The sequence below is a fragment of the Tasmannia lanceolata genome, unplaced genomic scaffold, assembly GCF_043159265.1.
Source record: "Tasmannia lanceolata isolate RefF3 unplaced genomic scaffold, GAP_Taslan_0.1 ptg000037l, whole genome shotgun sequence".
In the NCBI taxonomy this organism is placed as follows: domain Eukaryota; kingdom Viridiplantae; phylum Streptophyta; class Magnoliopsida; order Canellales; family Winteraceae; genus Tasmannia; species Tasmannia lanceolata.
This window is the reverse complement of record NW_027518714.1, coordinates 56,646,448-56,662,190: the sequence shown is the minus strand read 5'-3', so window position 1 is coordinate 56,662,190 and position 15,743 is coordinate 56,646,448. Positions and strand designations below refer to the sequence as shown.

Here is a 15,743-nt window from a genome sequence, read left to right as displayed (position 1 = left end):
TAATATTGCTGTATTAACATCAATGTATTTTGTTATTAGCATAAAAAATAAGTACAATTCAATACTACATGTTTCAATTTAACCTCTACAAATGTAATTGAACACTACTTTTTTATTATAGTTGCTTGACATTTCTACCTTAAAATAATTTTACTTTTACGAATTTGTATTGTCCACATGGTATATGTCCTATAGTAATTCTAATGTGCTGTTCAAATTATCACATTCCAATACTCTATTACTCGATATAATCTCTAAAAATGTAAATGATCAATATTTTTTTTCCCACTTGGATAGATGTATTTTTATATATCTACAATTGTTACTCATTTCTATTTTTTTTTTTCGAATGGCTCGTTAATCTTTTCTATTATGAATTATCATTTGCCTCTACTAATATATAAAGATCAAATCTCGATTACTCAATTAAACTTTTGTGAGTAAGGTTGATCATTATTTTATTTTTTCTAGTTATTAGATATCTCTCTTTATATAATTTTATTTCTTACGATTTTTTAATATCATTCTTACGTAAGATGCAAACAAAAATTTAGATTAGATTTTGGCGTATATGTAATAGTTTCAACTGCCCATGACTATTCATTAACCAATATTAGTGGCCATTCAGCAACTAGTGGACCCTCCATCATTAATTTTCTTATAAACAATATAAAATTACTAAATCGAATTTATATTTTATAAATAATACAAAATAAAATAAGAGAAATGCTAAACTCAATCATACCCTTCATAAATAAGAAGAAAGGGCACCCCAACCATTGGACGTCACCAAAGTGCATTTATTATAGCACCGAAAAAATGTAAAAGTCAATGACTTAAGGTTTGGATACCTCATGGTTTTTTAATTTGTAGTTGGATTTGAGTTTTGGATACGAAATACATCAATCATCTTCATGCTCATGTTGTACGAGAGAGAGAGAGAGAGAGAGAGAGAGAGAGAGAGAGAGATCTTGTTGCTGCTGCAGTAGCAAGGTCGAGGAGCAGCGAGGGTGCAGACACTTGCCACAAATATGGATTTCCCAATAATGTCTTGCATAACAGATTTGAAAATCAGATCTTTTTTCACTGTTGTAGCTTAGTTGGAAATTTAAGGATTTGATTCAGATCCAAATCTCAACTGCCAAATGTGAGAAATCCAAATCTAAATCTTGTGGGTATCCAAACGTGGCCTAAATGCACTTTAGGGACGTGCAACCATGGGAGCATCGGGTTTCACAAGGCACACCTAAGTTAGCATTCCTCGATAAAAAAATCTAATATTTTTTTACACTTCTTTAAGATGTCTGTGTAACTGCTAATTCAAAATTCTCGAAGAAATCGTTTTCTATGAATATCATTTGTAATAAAAAAGAACACCTGCTTTGCCAAGCATTCCTATTGGGGTTCCACTAAAAAACAAAAAAATCCCACATTGGAAAAGTGAGTAGATGCAGGTGTGCTTATAAGGACTCGAGCACCCTCCTCTTAAAGGTTTGCTTTTAAGTGCGAGTTCTACCCAGGTCCCTACAAGTGGTATCAGAGCCGGGGCGTGTTAACAACAGATACATTTGTGGATGGTGAAATTCCTTTAGGGAAGATTTTGGTAACCCCGGGGAAGATCTCGTAGTTCCCCCGTTACTCCCACGCAGATGGGTGAGACTGTCCACATTGCTTCCGCTTGGAGGGGGATCTTGTTAGGGGTTCCACGCAAAAGCAAAAAATTCCACTTAGGAAAAGTGATTAGATGTGGATAGGCTTATAAGGGCTTGGGCCCCTCACCTTAACGGCTAGCTTTTAAGGGTGAGTTCTTCCCCGGTCTCAACACCTTTAAATCATATTTCATTTCTATGTGGGTCTCAAAAACAATAAAACATTGGAAAGTGATATGGAGGCCAAGAGTATGACCAATGTGAGAGCCCAACAACGAGAATGAGCCGAGTGTGCAAAAAAAAAAATTACTTTTTGCATATTTTCTATTTCCAAGGGCTGGATTTGTGTCACTTTGATGTTGTGGTGAAAACCCATTTGTTCGGTCCCCTTTTCAGTCGTTCTCTCGGTCTCCTTAGCATTACTCTAAAACATTTAAAAGGCAAATATATTAAAGATTTCTGCGCCCAAGTGTTTTGATAAACATGCGCTCACTTGTTTGTCGTGTAGTATTTAAAGGGTTTTAAGAGCTTTTTGAGTACCGTAATATCCTCTGTCATCCCTTTAAATGCTACACGACAAACAAGTGGAGCGCATGTTTATCAAAACACTAGAGCGCATAAATCATTTCCCTAAGATAATTCATTCAAAATTTTCATCTAATTGAAAGATTAAACTTTTCCCTGTTACGGTCCTGAGTGGGGTCTGCCTAGGTATGGGACTGGGTGAGACCTAGCCTGGTATGGGATATGCCTAAAGGGCCTTGCCTAACGCATTCCATTTTTGGCGCATTGGTAAGGTACCTAACATTTGGTATTAGAGCATCCACCATGTCTGAGTGACGGAAGGGGCGAACTGTGGAAAGGGCTACCTGGAAAGGCAGAGTGAAAGCCGTCACAGAGAGTTTTTAGACTTTTATTTTCAAAATAGCAAAATATACCCTAAAAAAACAAAAAAACAAACAATTAGTTTTGCATGCTAGGAAGCAGGTTCATTTTTTCTACAATCAGTTACATCAAAATAAGAGCGGCAAAGAAATTTAATATTTTACAAATAAATTTAATTTTTAATGTTTATATCTTCCCTTTCACCACACATAGGTGTCCTCAAAATGATTTTCCTAAAACAATCCCGGTTTGCTTATAAAAAAGTGTCTTGCCAAGAAGACACGAATGTATGACGCCCTCACATAAAGGCAAGTAAGACATCTATCGTATTTGAAGTTCCCAGTGTCTAGTTCTTCTTCATAATTTTTAGAGGGCTTGTTTTTCAAGTGGTAGATGCCATAACAGGATTTGGGAATTCCTAAGGTCCTGTTTGGATTGCAGGATTTCTTCGGAAAAGTTTGGAAAGAAAAAAAATATTTCCAATAGTTTCTACTTTTTTTTAGACATGAAAAAAGATAACTTGAACCAATTGTGTCCAATTTTTACTTGGAGGGAACTTCAATTTACCCATCTCCAAATTAACCATAATCATATTGTTTCCATCTAGATTGTGGAAAGAAAAAAAGTTCCAAGAAAAAAAATTCCATTGGAAATGTATTCATGCAATGAAAACAGGGCATGACAAATTGACAATTAGTGGTTGGTGCAACTCATGTCAATTTTTGGAAATTTTGGTGATCTTTTACCATAAAATCAGTGTACCATTTTTTAGCAAAAGCTCAACTCGAATTGACCCAAATTTTACCCCTACAAACATAGTTCTAAAAAAAAATGCAAATGAAGAACTTAAGACAGTAAGATCCTACAAAGCATGAGAAAGAAAACGTTCACAGGAAGAAGTCAAAAAGAACACTGGAACATGGCTCCTACTATTTACTACTAACAAGACAGCAAAAGTAAACCAGAGAAAAAAAAAAAAAAAAAAAAAAAACATGATCAAACAAGAGAAGAAACCTTAATTGACAAGCATACTTACTGATCCATCCATGGTCCATGATTTAAACCACTACTTTGAGGGAAAAAGAGACGAAAGGAACACCTTATCCTCGACGAAAAGTTGCAGATTTTTGGACTTCAGCAAGAACTCAACAGCATTATCTTCAAATTCCAACAGGCAGCCGAGCTTGACAAGTTCAGAGAGACCAGCAATTCGATCAGGATTATCCCACAACAGTCCACACGATATTACTTCAGAGAAATAAGTCGCGAATTCAACTCTAGCTTTATGCCCGGACGATCCGTCATTTTTCTGAATTAACAGCTTTGAATTCTCTCTCTCCCAACGAATCATTCTGCTCACATTTGCATCTATACTCTTTCCTGACGGCAGTGATAGGGTATAACTCACCATTATCGGTTCATCAGTCTCTAACACTGTTACATCACAAAGGTATTTAACAATCCTATGCCTACTCTTTACCGGCATTTCAAAAGGAGAGTCTGCCAGAAACCCAAGTATAATTCTTAACAACCCACGTCCAATGTAGGCTCCGCTTTGATTGACATTCTTGAATTCAAGGTCATTCAATATGGGAGAGTCGTCCTTCTTAACAACTTCAGAAATTGTTTTAACCCCAATACTTCTGTATATATCATAAAGCTTACTTTGAGACATTGACGGTGGGCTTGGTTCAGGATACCAAACAAATATTGGTTCCGGAGAAGCCTTCTCAAACAGATCCTTCAGCTGTAGGTCATCAGGAATGAAGACATCTTGCTTGTCGAGTAACAGAATTTCACCCGAGGCGGAGCCCACAGGTAGCTTTTTCATGCTATCAGTGAGAAGTTTCTCTGTTTTTTTATTCCAATGTTTTGTAACAAATAACAAGAAAGTGCCACATTCGGGACATGTCAATTGGCTGCGTGAATTCTCCCAATCGCCCCAGAGCTTCAAGTAGTCATCAATATTAGGACTGTGCCTTACTCCAAAAGCTACGGAGAAGAACCCAAACAGTTTTTTGTCATAATGTTTCTCCAAAACATTCAAGCGCGCACTGAAGAGATTATTCTTGTCGTGAAGAACGCAGCCTTCAGTACTAGCCCATTCACCCTTGTCACATCCATTTGGGATCCAAATCCACTTAGCAGACTTATGGTCTGGCTCCCAGTTGGATTCGCTCAAGTACGTATAAATTCTAGTTATAACATTAAACTGAGAATGATAAGTGAAATTAGCTGCAAGCAATGAGCAACCTTTTCGAGCATCCAATGTCACTCCTATTGCTGCAAGCTCTGGTTTATAGGATGTGATTTCCGATCCATAAAATGTTTCATCAATGAAAGGTCCATATTCTGGCTGCAAGAGAGAAGTACAAGTTGAATCAAATAGTATACTCTCGCGTGGAGATCGATAACCCACGTGGGTCTTCAACCACGGTTTATCAATACGTTTTATGAACTCCACAGGTAAGTAGCTGTCGTTCTTGCAAAAATTTCGAATGCATTTCAGCAGTGAAAGCACACTTGCAGGAGCCACTTCGCTCGGAGTCCCGGGAATCCTGAGACTACTAACTACAAACCTTGATCCCTCTTGGAATTCGACAACAGCCCCAAAAGCCTTGAGTTCATCTTTATACTCATAAATGTCCTTGCCATAATATTTGTCAGTGTCATTAACAAATGGAAGAGACGCAATTGGAGAGATAGATTCCCATTCTGCATCAAACAGAATAGATTCCATAGGAGATCTGTAGCCAAGAGAGGTTTGCAACCATTTCTCAGATAAGATATAGTTCCATAAAACCAAGGGGAACTTACGGCGCAGATCCGTAAAGTTCCTGTAACAATTTAGCAAAGAGAGTGCATTTTCTTTCGTAACAGACCATTTCGATGCAAGCTCCTTGAAACGTAGAGCAATTAACTTGTATGTTTTCTTAGAAGTTACCACGACCCCAATTTCCTTTAACTGCTTCTTGTATAAATGGATGCGGCTTCCATAAAACTCTTCATCGATCAATGGCATGCCGTCAACTACATTTAGAAAGGACCCCCATCTAGAATCGAAAAGAATGGATTCAGCCGGTAACTTGTAGCCAAGTTTGGTTTTTAACCATCTCTGATCTTTTAGTTTGCTTCCGAGCTGCTCGGATAATCTCAAACTCTGCCGAATGCATTCCAGCAACAAAAAAATATTGTCAGCTGTCAAAGAAGTTAAAGGCGATGGCAATCTAAGGTTGCTAACCACAAGCTGGTAATTCTGGTTAAAACCAACTGCAACACCCAGTAACAGAAGCTCTGTTCTGTAGTTGAGTATGTCGTCACCATAGTAGTCTTTATCAATGAAGGGGAGGTTACTAATCTGTGATGCAGCTGTCCATTCAGGATCGAACAAAACAGACCCAACTGGGGACCTGACACCATGGGAAGTTCTTAGCCATCTTCCCTCTTTTACACTCTCAATGAATTCTTCGGGAGGCAAATATTTCTCGCTCAGAAATTTTATGAACTCTAGCATACAAAGTACATTGGCTCTACTTAAGCTGTGGGAAGCAGCCAACGACATGAGATGATTGCCAATGAATTTACATGCCTCCCCAAATTCAAACATCACACCTATTTCTTTTAGCTCTTCCTTGTAGGAACTCATTCTATTGTCATAGAACCCTTGATCAATCAAAGGAATATCTACTAGCACTGACCCCATTTGCAAAAGACTTCCCCAATCTGAGCTAGATAAGAATGATTCTGAAGGAGACTTGTAACCAACACACGTTTTTAGCCAACTCCCATTTCTTATACATTGCAAGAAGCTCTCGTGCATTGGGATCCCCAAATGTCTCAGATTTCGAATCCACTCTAGGAGTAAAAAAGTGTTTTCCTTTGTTAATGGAGACGACACCGTAGCAAACTCCGCATTCGGAGGGCATAGAGAAGGTATGTCGGACGCATTGACATGACTTGCTAGAAACGGCATCAGCTGTTTCTCAGATGTATATACATTGGCAAAATGGCCGTCTCTTATGTAATCTTCTCCTAATTCTACATAGCTCTGTTTTCTCCAAGGGTTTGAACCCAACAATCCCATCCACTTACTTCCATTTGCCGGGACAAGCACCCCCCTCCTTTGCGTAATCATACACCCATAGCTATCTACAAGAGGCATGGAATTACATAACTTACTGACTTCCCGCTCGGACAAATAATTGTTCGTGTAGGAGTGATATAAGAAATGAGTGAAAGCAATGACAAGCCTTTTATCGCTATTCAGGGCTTTGACAACAAGCTCACCATAACCATTGACAGTGACACCCTCCACACTTGCTTGTTCTCGAAGCCATTCCCGTACAGACTCCCTTTTCAAAGCCTCCTGTGTGCTTTTTGGCATGAAAAATCTGCCCCCGGCACATCTGAATTCTCTGTTCCAATTGATAAGCCAGGAAATGTGCTCAACATCAGATGATAAACACATTTTCTCCTGCCAAAGAAGCGTAGTTCGTTTAATACTCCACAAAGACTCCTTTCCATCCTGATCCACACATTTCAAAAGAGGTATTGTCTCAACATTAGTATTTCGGAAATAGCCGTCCCAGTTCTCAGCAAAAAAGCAGAGAAGTTCCAAATAAACTTCCTCGGAAACACCCGATACTAGATTAGAACCATTGATGCACTTGCCATACCAATCGTTATCCACCCGTCCCACATCCAAGAAATCCAAAACATAATCATATCCAGTATTATCAAATGCAGAATTAAGAACGAATATTCCATGGGATGACAAATTGTGCAAGTTCACCCCATCAACCCTGGCCTTGATCAAAATATTCCGAAAAGTGGGCATTAACCTACCCACTTCATTAGGCCTGCCGAAGATCTTTTGTGGTGTGTATGACTCGCATGGTATGATATGCTCTGCAGCCACTTTTGCTTTTATCGCCTCTCTCACAGTATTCAACACATGATATGAGGACTCACCCACTGGCAAGTACTCAAACATTGGGGGCAGGGAAGATACAGGTGCACTTTCAGTTGCTTTGACAAGTGAGACGAAAGCATTGACAAAAGCAGAGGGAACACAATTCAGGATACCCTTATTCCACTTGTTATCTAAGAGTATTGTTTCCCTCGATGATGCTAGAACAAAATCTGCCTGAATTATAAATGGAAAGTTTGTAAACATCTCTGTGGGTAGAAATGCATAGATTCCAGGGAAACTCTGCCGTGTATTCCTTCTATTCAGACGGGTCCCATTTGGAAAAGCCAGAGTTATCATCCATTCTTCAACTTCCATCCTTCTTTCGACTCTGTTTTCCAATTTAACAGGGAATTTCTGCCTCCACATGTAATAACTGCATTCTTTCTCGTTTCCTTCTGAGTCCTCTTCTGCGGAGAGACGTAGAGTATAGGACTCGGCATCAATGTTCTTTCTTGTTTGGAAATCGGTTTCACTTGAAATAGATATTGCACTGACAGTGTTGAGACTGGGATTATCATTATCTTCCCTGACTGAGAGCCTCTTGATTTTTGAAAGAAACAAGAGAACCTCAGGGTGTATACTGGAAAGTTGTTGCTTCACGGCTCCCACCTTTTCGGACTTCAAAGGCAGGATTAGAGCTGTTGTGGGAAGGCTTCGATCAGAACCGTATATCTGATGTATGTTGGAGACGGTTGGATTCTCCTCCACCCATTCAGGGACAATATATCCAACATTGCAGTCCGAAAGTGGGTCTTCGTTGAACCTCATCTGATACCCATTGCTGAAAATATAAGGCTGGCTCGTAATAAGAAATACACTCTTGAACCCAATGCCTGCAAATCAACCAGGATGGAATTAATTTTGTTAGAGAAACATATTCAAGTATACTTGGAAGTCGTGAACTAACCAAAAAGATCATGCATCCTACTTACTCTTAAATTCTTTAGGAGGGATGAAATATACTCTTGGTCTTTGTTAGACACATAGGGGCATTATTGTCATTTTATGTGTATACTCATATAAGCATAATAAATCGTGGAGGGAGAGACAAGATTCTCTCTCTCTCTCTCTCTCTCTCTCTCTCTCTCTCTCTCTCTCTCTCTCTCTCTCCATCTCTATGTCAATCTAACATGGTATCAGAGCCATGTAGATTAACTAGTCATCCTCAATACCCTAACCCTAACCTATCTCAACCCTAACCCTAACTACTATATGCGGGAACCCTAACCCTAATCCCACCCTTGTTTGCCGTAACCCCACCCCAACCCCTCTTGTTTGTCGTAACCCTCCAGCCTCCCCCTACTTACCGTAACACCCCCACCCCCTCTGGTATTCCGTAATTCCCCCAGCCTCTCCCTTGCTTACCGACCCCCCCCCCCCCCCCCCCTCTTCCCAAAACAAAAGATGTTGCGGAGACAGGATTTGAACCCGTGACCTCAAGGTTATGAGCCTCGCGAGCTACCAAACTGCTCTACCCCGCGCTGAAGAACTGGGAACTAATAGACGAACAGGGATTAGGGATTGGATGTGCCCCTCTACCATGTTCTATACAAATAGAATAACCCATTTATACAGAATGGTAAAGGGGACCCCTCTATGATCTATGATCATAGAGATCGATAGAAATATGAAGAAGGGATATTTTGATCCTTACCAACTTGATCTTGTTGCCCCCGGCAACAAACATGCATGAAACCTTTCGCGAAGTATGTGCCCGGATAGTCCAAAGTCTCGATAGTTACCTCTAGATCTTCCGGTTGAAAAACAACGTCGATGAAGACGTATAGGTGCACTATTATGTGGTGGGGATTGCAATTTTCCATGAATTTCCCATTTGTCACTCAACGATGAAACTTTGCTTATTTCTTTTTTTGAGGATCGACGAATCAAATGATATTTCTGTTCCAATTTCTGCCTCTTACTCTCCCTCTGAATCAAACTTTTCCTTGCCATAATGGTTCAGCAGTCCTCAATGTCATCTAATGGTCGTTTCTTCTTCAGGAAAGTTTCACTCCTCGTCTGAGAAGAAATCGATCTTTCCGCAGAATTCCCCAGCGATAACTTTTCTTTTAGGATTCTTATGGCTCGATTGTGGAGAGATAGCCGTTTCTTGATAGTTTCTTGTTGGTTACTTTGTATTCGTGGTGGTATAAATGGTTTTTAGTTAGTGGTGATAGTTGGTGTTGTGATTGGTAATTCGATGCTCTTCGTGTTCGGTGTTCTGGACATTTTGGGTGTTGGTTGGCTCGTGGTGGTTGTTCGTATTGATTGTTGCTTGTTGGTGATGTGTCTGTTGATGGTCACAGTACTTTGATGGTTGATGTGAGTCATGTGACTATCGATTTGTGCGTTCGATGGTTTTATTGGTGGTTTGTTTTATTGTTGCCTATTGGTGATGTGTCTGTTGATGGTCACAGTACTTTGATGGTTGATGTGACTTTTGATTTGTGCGTTCGATGGTTTTATTTGTGGTTTGTTTTATTGATACTAAGCGGTGATTTTTCCCGTATGATGTTGCTTGTAGTTATTCAGGTTTGTGCTTCGACTATACTTGTGGTGGCCTGATATTGTGTGTTGTTGGATCTTTAGTTGTTCCTTCTTTCTTGTTTTCCTCAGTCTCTACCATTCAGTAATTGTTTATGGAACCCACTGACACATCTTCGCCGTCGATGGTGTCCTTGAAAATTGTTGTGGTTTCTTCATCTGCCATTCGCCCTACTACTAGCTATTCTCATGCGGAAGCCCCTCTTCAGATGACTTCGATTCGACTGGATAGGAAGAATTATCCTCCCTGAAGGAGAGCCATTCTTACTTATCTTCTTGGTCGTGGCAAAGTGCGTTTTCTGGAGCATCCTCCTCCGCCCACCAAGGATTTCACCATTGAAAGATGGGAACAGGAGGATGCTGTAGTCCGATCCTTTCTTTGGAGTTGTATGGATTCTCAGGTGGCAGGGAATATGATGTTTCTTGACTCTTCTAAGAAAGTTTAGGAGTATGCTGCAACCTTGTATTCTGGGGCTAATAATGCCACACAAATGTATGACATGTTCTCTAACTGGTTAGGATTCCAGTGTGAGTAGATGTCTCTTTCAGACCACTTTAGCTCTTATCAGGCTCTTTGTCAGCAGTTAGATTTACTCATGCCCTTTATTGTCGATCCTGTTGAGCTAGCACGTCGCTAGGAGGAGACGCACGTAGTTCGATATCTAGATTCTTTAGGGCCAGATTTCATGTAGTTCCGCCAGCAGATTGTAGGTTCTGGTAGCTGGCCATCACTTCAGGAGACATTTTCTCGGGTTCAACGTATGAGCGCTCTTCCGACGCCAAATAATATTCTTGATAGCTCTGCCCTTCTTACCTCTTATGGTACTGACCGTGGCCGAGGATCTGGTCGTGCTGGTCGTGATGGTTGGGGTCATGGCTGCGGTCAGGATGTTACTGGATGAGGCCGTGGTCGGAACTCTTGGAGTGGTCGTGGATGTGGGCTATGTCACAAATGTCATTCTCGTGAATTTCTCAGGAAGGGGAAATCTTGGGATATATTAAATTTTCTTATTTTTTCCGGGTTTATATTGGGGGAAAATGGTAAAAATAAATTATTTAGAAAATATATAAAAATATTAAATTTAAGAAAAAATATAAATAAAAATAAGGAAATGATATCTGCGCCAAAGTGTCTTGATAAACACGCGCTCCACTTGTTTGTCGTGTAGTATTTAAAGGGTTTTAAGAGCTTTTTGAGAACCGTAATATCCTCTGACATCCCTTTAAATACTACGCAACAAACCAGTGGAGCGCGTGTTTATCAAAACACTTTGGCACATATATCATTTCCCTAAAAATATTGTAAAAATATCGGGATAATATCGTGGTATTATTGGGATATTTTATAATAAAAATGAAAATATCACTATATTTTTAAAATCTCAGAATTAGTTCGGGATTTTATCGTTTTATCAAAATGCCGTGATAAAAACGCTATATTTTGAAAATATCAGAGATATTTGTGACATAGGATGTGGGTCTCGATTTTGTACTCACTGTAGGTTGGAGGGCCACAACATTGATTATTGTTATGACTTACACTCAGAGCTTCGTCTTTCACAACCTACTGCTTCTATTGCTACATCTGATGGCTCTGGTTCTGCTCTTGCTACTCCTGCACATTTGCCTCATGATGATTAAATGGTAGTTAGTCGTGCTAAATATGAAGATCTCATCCGCATGCGTGATAGAGGCAATCAACCTGCTGCCACCTTTGCCCAGTCAGGTAGCTCGTCTTGTTTCCTTTCTCGTCCATCCTCTGAATCATGGCTCATTGATTCAGTGGCGTCCCATCACATGACTGGTAATTTTTGACTTCTTTCGTCTTTCCAGTCAACACCACCTACTGCGCCTTGTACTGTCGACTTCTTCTAATGGTCCTTTATTATCATCTATTCTTTATGTTCATTCCTTCCCAGTTCATCTATTATTTGCGCGTCACTTAAGACAAACTTTGATTTGAAGATTGGAACGAGGACTGGTTGGGGCCGTGAGATGGGTGGTTTATATTACCTTAATTCAGTACCTACTGGCGCTGCTCTTTGTACCTTTGTCGATGCTTATCAGTGGCAATGTCGTCTGGGTCATCCTCTTGCAGACAAATTATGAAAATCTCCTTTTATTAATAAGTCTATTGAGTCCTTTTCATGTGAGTCTTTCGAGTTGGGAAAGCACCATCGAGTGTCTTTTCCTTCGCGTGGTGGTCGATGGTCATCTAGACCTTTTGAGCTTATTCTTTCAGATGTATGAGCATGGTTTAAAATTTCAGTTTCGGTAACCGTTTCGGACCTTCGGAAAACCGAAATTTCGGCCGAAATTTTGTATTATATATTTTTTTTAAATTACAATTAACCAAAATTTCGGATCGAAATTCTGGAATTTCGGATCAAAATTCTGGAATTTCGGCAAATTTCGGTTTCGGTCTCCACCAAAATTTCGGATTTCGGTCGAAATTTAAAACCATGTGTATGAGGTCCTGCACGAACTACTTCTTTATATGATTATCCGTATTTTGTTATATTTATTGAAGATTTCTCTCGCACTACATGGTTATATCTTCTCAAGAAGCGTTCTAATGTGTTCATCGTTTTTCGTAGTTTTTATTTTGAAATTGAGAATCAGTTTAAATGGTCTATCTCTTATTTGCGCCCTGATAATGCCAAGGAGTATTTTTCCAGTAGTAGTGGTTTCAATCAATTTCTAGACTCTCGATGCATTATTCATCAGACTTCTTGTGCTTATTCTTCCCAACAGAATGGGGTTGCCGAGCGCAAGATCAGATACCTTTTAAATATAATGATACCTTTTAGATATAACTCGCACTATCATGTTCTAGATGCGAGTTCCAAAGGTCTATTGGGGTGAAGCCGTACTCACGGCATATTTTTTAGGGAATCGACTGCCATCCTTTGTACTTTCTGGTGAGACCCCATTCTCGGTCCTTTATCTTCTAGGTAATCCTTTCCCTTTATTGCCTCGTGTGTGTGGATGTACTTGCTTTGTTCAAAAGTTAGCCAGGGGATAGATATATTAGACCCTCATTCGGAAAAATGTATCTTTTTGGGTTATTCACGGACTCAGAAAGGATACAAATCCTATAGTCCTAGCCTACGAAAAACATTTGTTTTGGCAAATGTATCTTTTTTTTAGGATACTCCCTATTTTTTACTCTCAGGTTTCTACCGTTGAGCCGCCAAGTTTAATTTTACCTCTCCTTACTCCGGATGTTATTACTCATAGTCTTGAATCACTTTCTGCCGAGCCTGTGAAAGATTCTTCCTCTTCGGCCGAGCCAGTGAAAGATTCTCCAGAAGTTCCTACAGTGCATGCGCCAAAAGTATACAACCGATGTACAAGACAGGTAGTCCTGCCTCCATCTCCTCAACCAGCCAATCCTGCTTCTCTGTCTGATGACCATCCTTCAGGTAATCCCCTTGTTATCTTTGATTCTCCTATTGCTACTCGTACCCATTTGCATAAAACTGCTCATCCTATTTCAAAGTTTGTCTCTTATGATCTTTCACCCAAATTTCCCTCATTTGTTTCCAGGGTTTCTACTATTTCTATTCCAAATTCCGTTACAGAGTGTGGGACCCGATCCCGCGAGAGGGGCGTGGGGCGCGAGCCGCCGCCACGCACTATCTCTTGGTCTCTCGTACCCACGCGATTGGCGTGTGCCTTTTATTATTAATTTTAATTCATCTTTTATGTGAACTTGGGATCACTAAGGCAATCCGAATTCCACACAAAAGAGACTGACAGAGTCGCCACCTAGATGTGGGATCTAGGACCCATAATTAACCAGAAATCTAGACTCGCTACCTGGTTACAAGAATGGAAGGTATGGGGATTTATCCACCACATGCACCATTCCTGCCCGATAATCGGTCTTCAATTCCAAAAGTTAACTCTTTTAAATTCATTTTTAATGGCTCATTCAACTCTCTGTTAATGTGCTATCTATGTGACATGCATCCTATGATCTAATTTCAATGTGAATCCTAAATGTGTATCTTGATTTCTTAATTGGTTTGGATTCAATCTAAGTGAAAGTTCTCCTAAAATTCTAATTTCATGGAAAATCCTAAGTGATTTGATTGTTTCAACAGTTTTAAAAGTGATTAGCCCGAGTCCTCAGATGATCTGGTATTCATCCAAAGAAGCCTACGTATCCCCGCCTCCACGAGAATCAAGGCAACGTAGTTCTCCGCGCCTATTCTAAGCTAGGATGCCTAAGACACCTAGACTTCTATCCTAGACTCGATCTAAAAGACCGAACCGGTTATTAAAGTTTCTTGTACGATTATTTAAATTTCAGTGAATTGTGGATTTTATGACACCCTATATGCCCTAACTAAATGCAGATTAGCCCTAAACTAATGCAGGTGGTTCTTACAACCTATGTGTGACTAGGCTGTATTTCTTAAGGAAAACCAAGGGTGGACTAGCGTATCATACTCTAGTCATCACTCGGCGATATGGATCGCCGACTGACCGGACGGAGGCGCTCCTATAACTCTAGGACAGACCCCTAACTCTAAAAACAAGCACACAACAAACAAACAATCAAACAACCTATCAAAAGAAAAACCCTAACTCTAAAACTCTCTATCTAGGAGAAACTCCTAACTCTAGAAGAAGATCTTTTGAAAATAAGATTTTAAAGGTTTTTGAAGAAAGTTTAAAACGTTTATTTACAAAAAAAGTTTGGCTGGACTTGGGATGTAAATCCCAAGCTGCACTACGTACCTCGGAAGAGGATCAAGCCAACGTAGTTCGAAACGAACTCTCAAACTACGCTTCTAAAAGAAACACTCACACTTAGATTTTTTAAGGTTTTTTTATATTTTCAAATGTTTTTGATATTTTTAAAGTTTTCAAATGTTTTTGAGTTTTAAATTTCTAATGTTTTTGGATTTTAAAGCTTTTCCAATGCTCAGGACCTTTAGATGTTTTCAATCTTAAAGGGAACACGCAAGAACAACCACAAACTAGGGCAAAGCCCTAAATCCAAAAGGGGAAACCCCGAACAAACAACTAACGTCTCAAAGAGACGAACCATAACAAGAAAGATAGCGTCCCAAGAAGAGAGAAAACGATCCAAGATCCCAAGCAAGCAAAGCTCTAATAAGACTGAGTTAGCCTCTAATTAAAGCGAAGTAATCAACAACTCTAAAGGAGAAACTCCTAACTAAAAATATTAAAGAAGGGTACAAATGAGCAAATGAGTCAATGACTCTCTAATAGCGGTGGAAAAACGAGTCAAAGACTCCACTGATAACAACTAAAGGATAGACGAGTCAAAGACTCCCTAAAAGAGATGGAAACACAAGTCAAAGACTCACTGACAACAACATCACACAAACAAATGAGTCAAAGACTTTTATATGAGGCAAAGCATGCCTCCTATGGGTACACCAATTTCGGCCCAGAATGGCATCCAAGGGAGGGAATCGTGCGCTCTTTCCTTGCGCAATTTAATACTTAGGTTATAGCATCTTATTGCCTGGCAGATCTCAGGATTTCCGTGGACAGTAACCTCGGAGCCAATAACATGTTATAGCTTAAATATCTAAATTGTCAAAGATTGGTTGCAATTGGGATACGATTATGGATGCACTGGCCATTTTTCGAGGGAAATCTAAAGACCCTAAGATTTCTGTTTCAATGGATTAATGAGTTAACATGTGACA

General features: G+C 39.7%; 1 protein-coding gene across 3 annotated transcripts in view; it reads right to left on the bottom strand.

Moving 5' to 3' along the window:
- Positions 1–2,226: 2,226 nt before the first annotated feature.
- The window catches only part of LOC143860448 (uncharacterized), a 53,488-nt gene continuing 39,971 nt past the window's right edge, over positions 2,227–15,743 (bottom strand). For 2 of the 3 annotated variants that reach the window (XM_077371106.1, XM_077371108.1), the window contains exon 3: positions 3,381–8,339. In XM_077371106.1, coding sequence (XP_077227221.1) covers positions 3,601–8,339 — 4,739 coding nt within the window. In that variant the 3' untranslated portion in view covers positions 3,381–3,600. Of the gene's footprint in view, positions 2,519–3,380; positions 8,340–15,743 lie in introns of those variants that run through there. The other variant, XM_077371107.1, reaches the window with a different exon arrangement.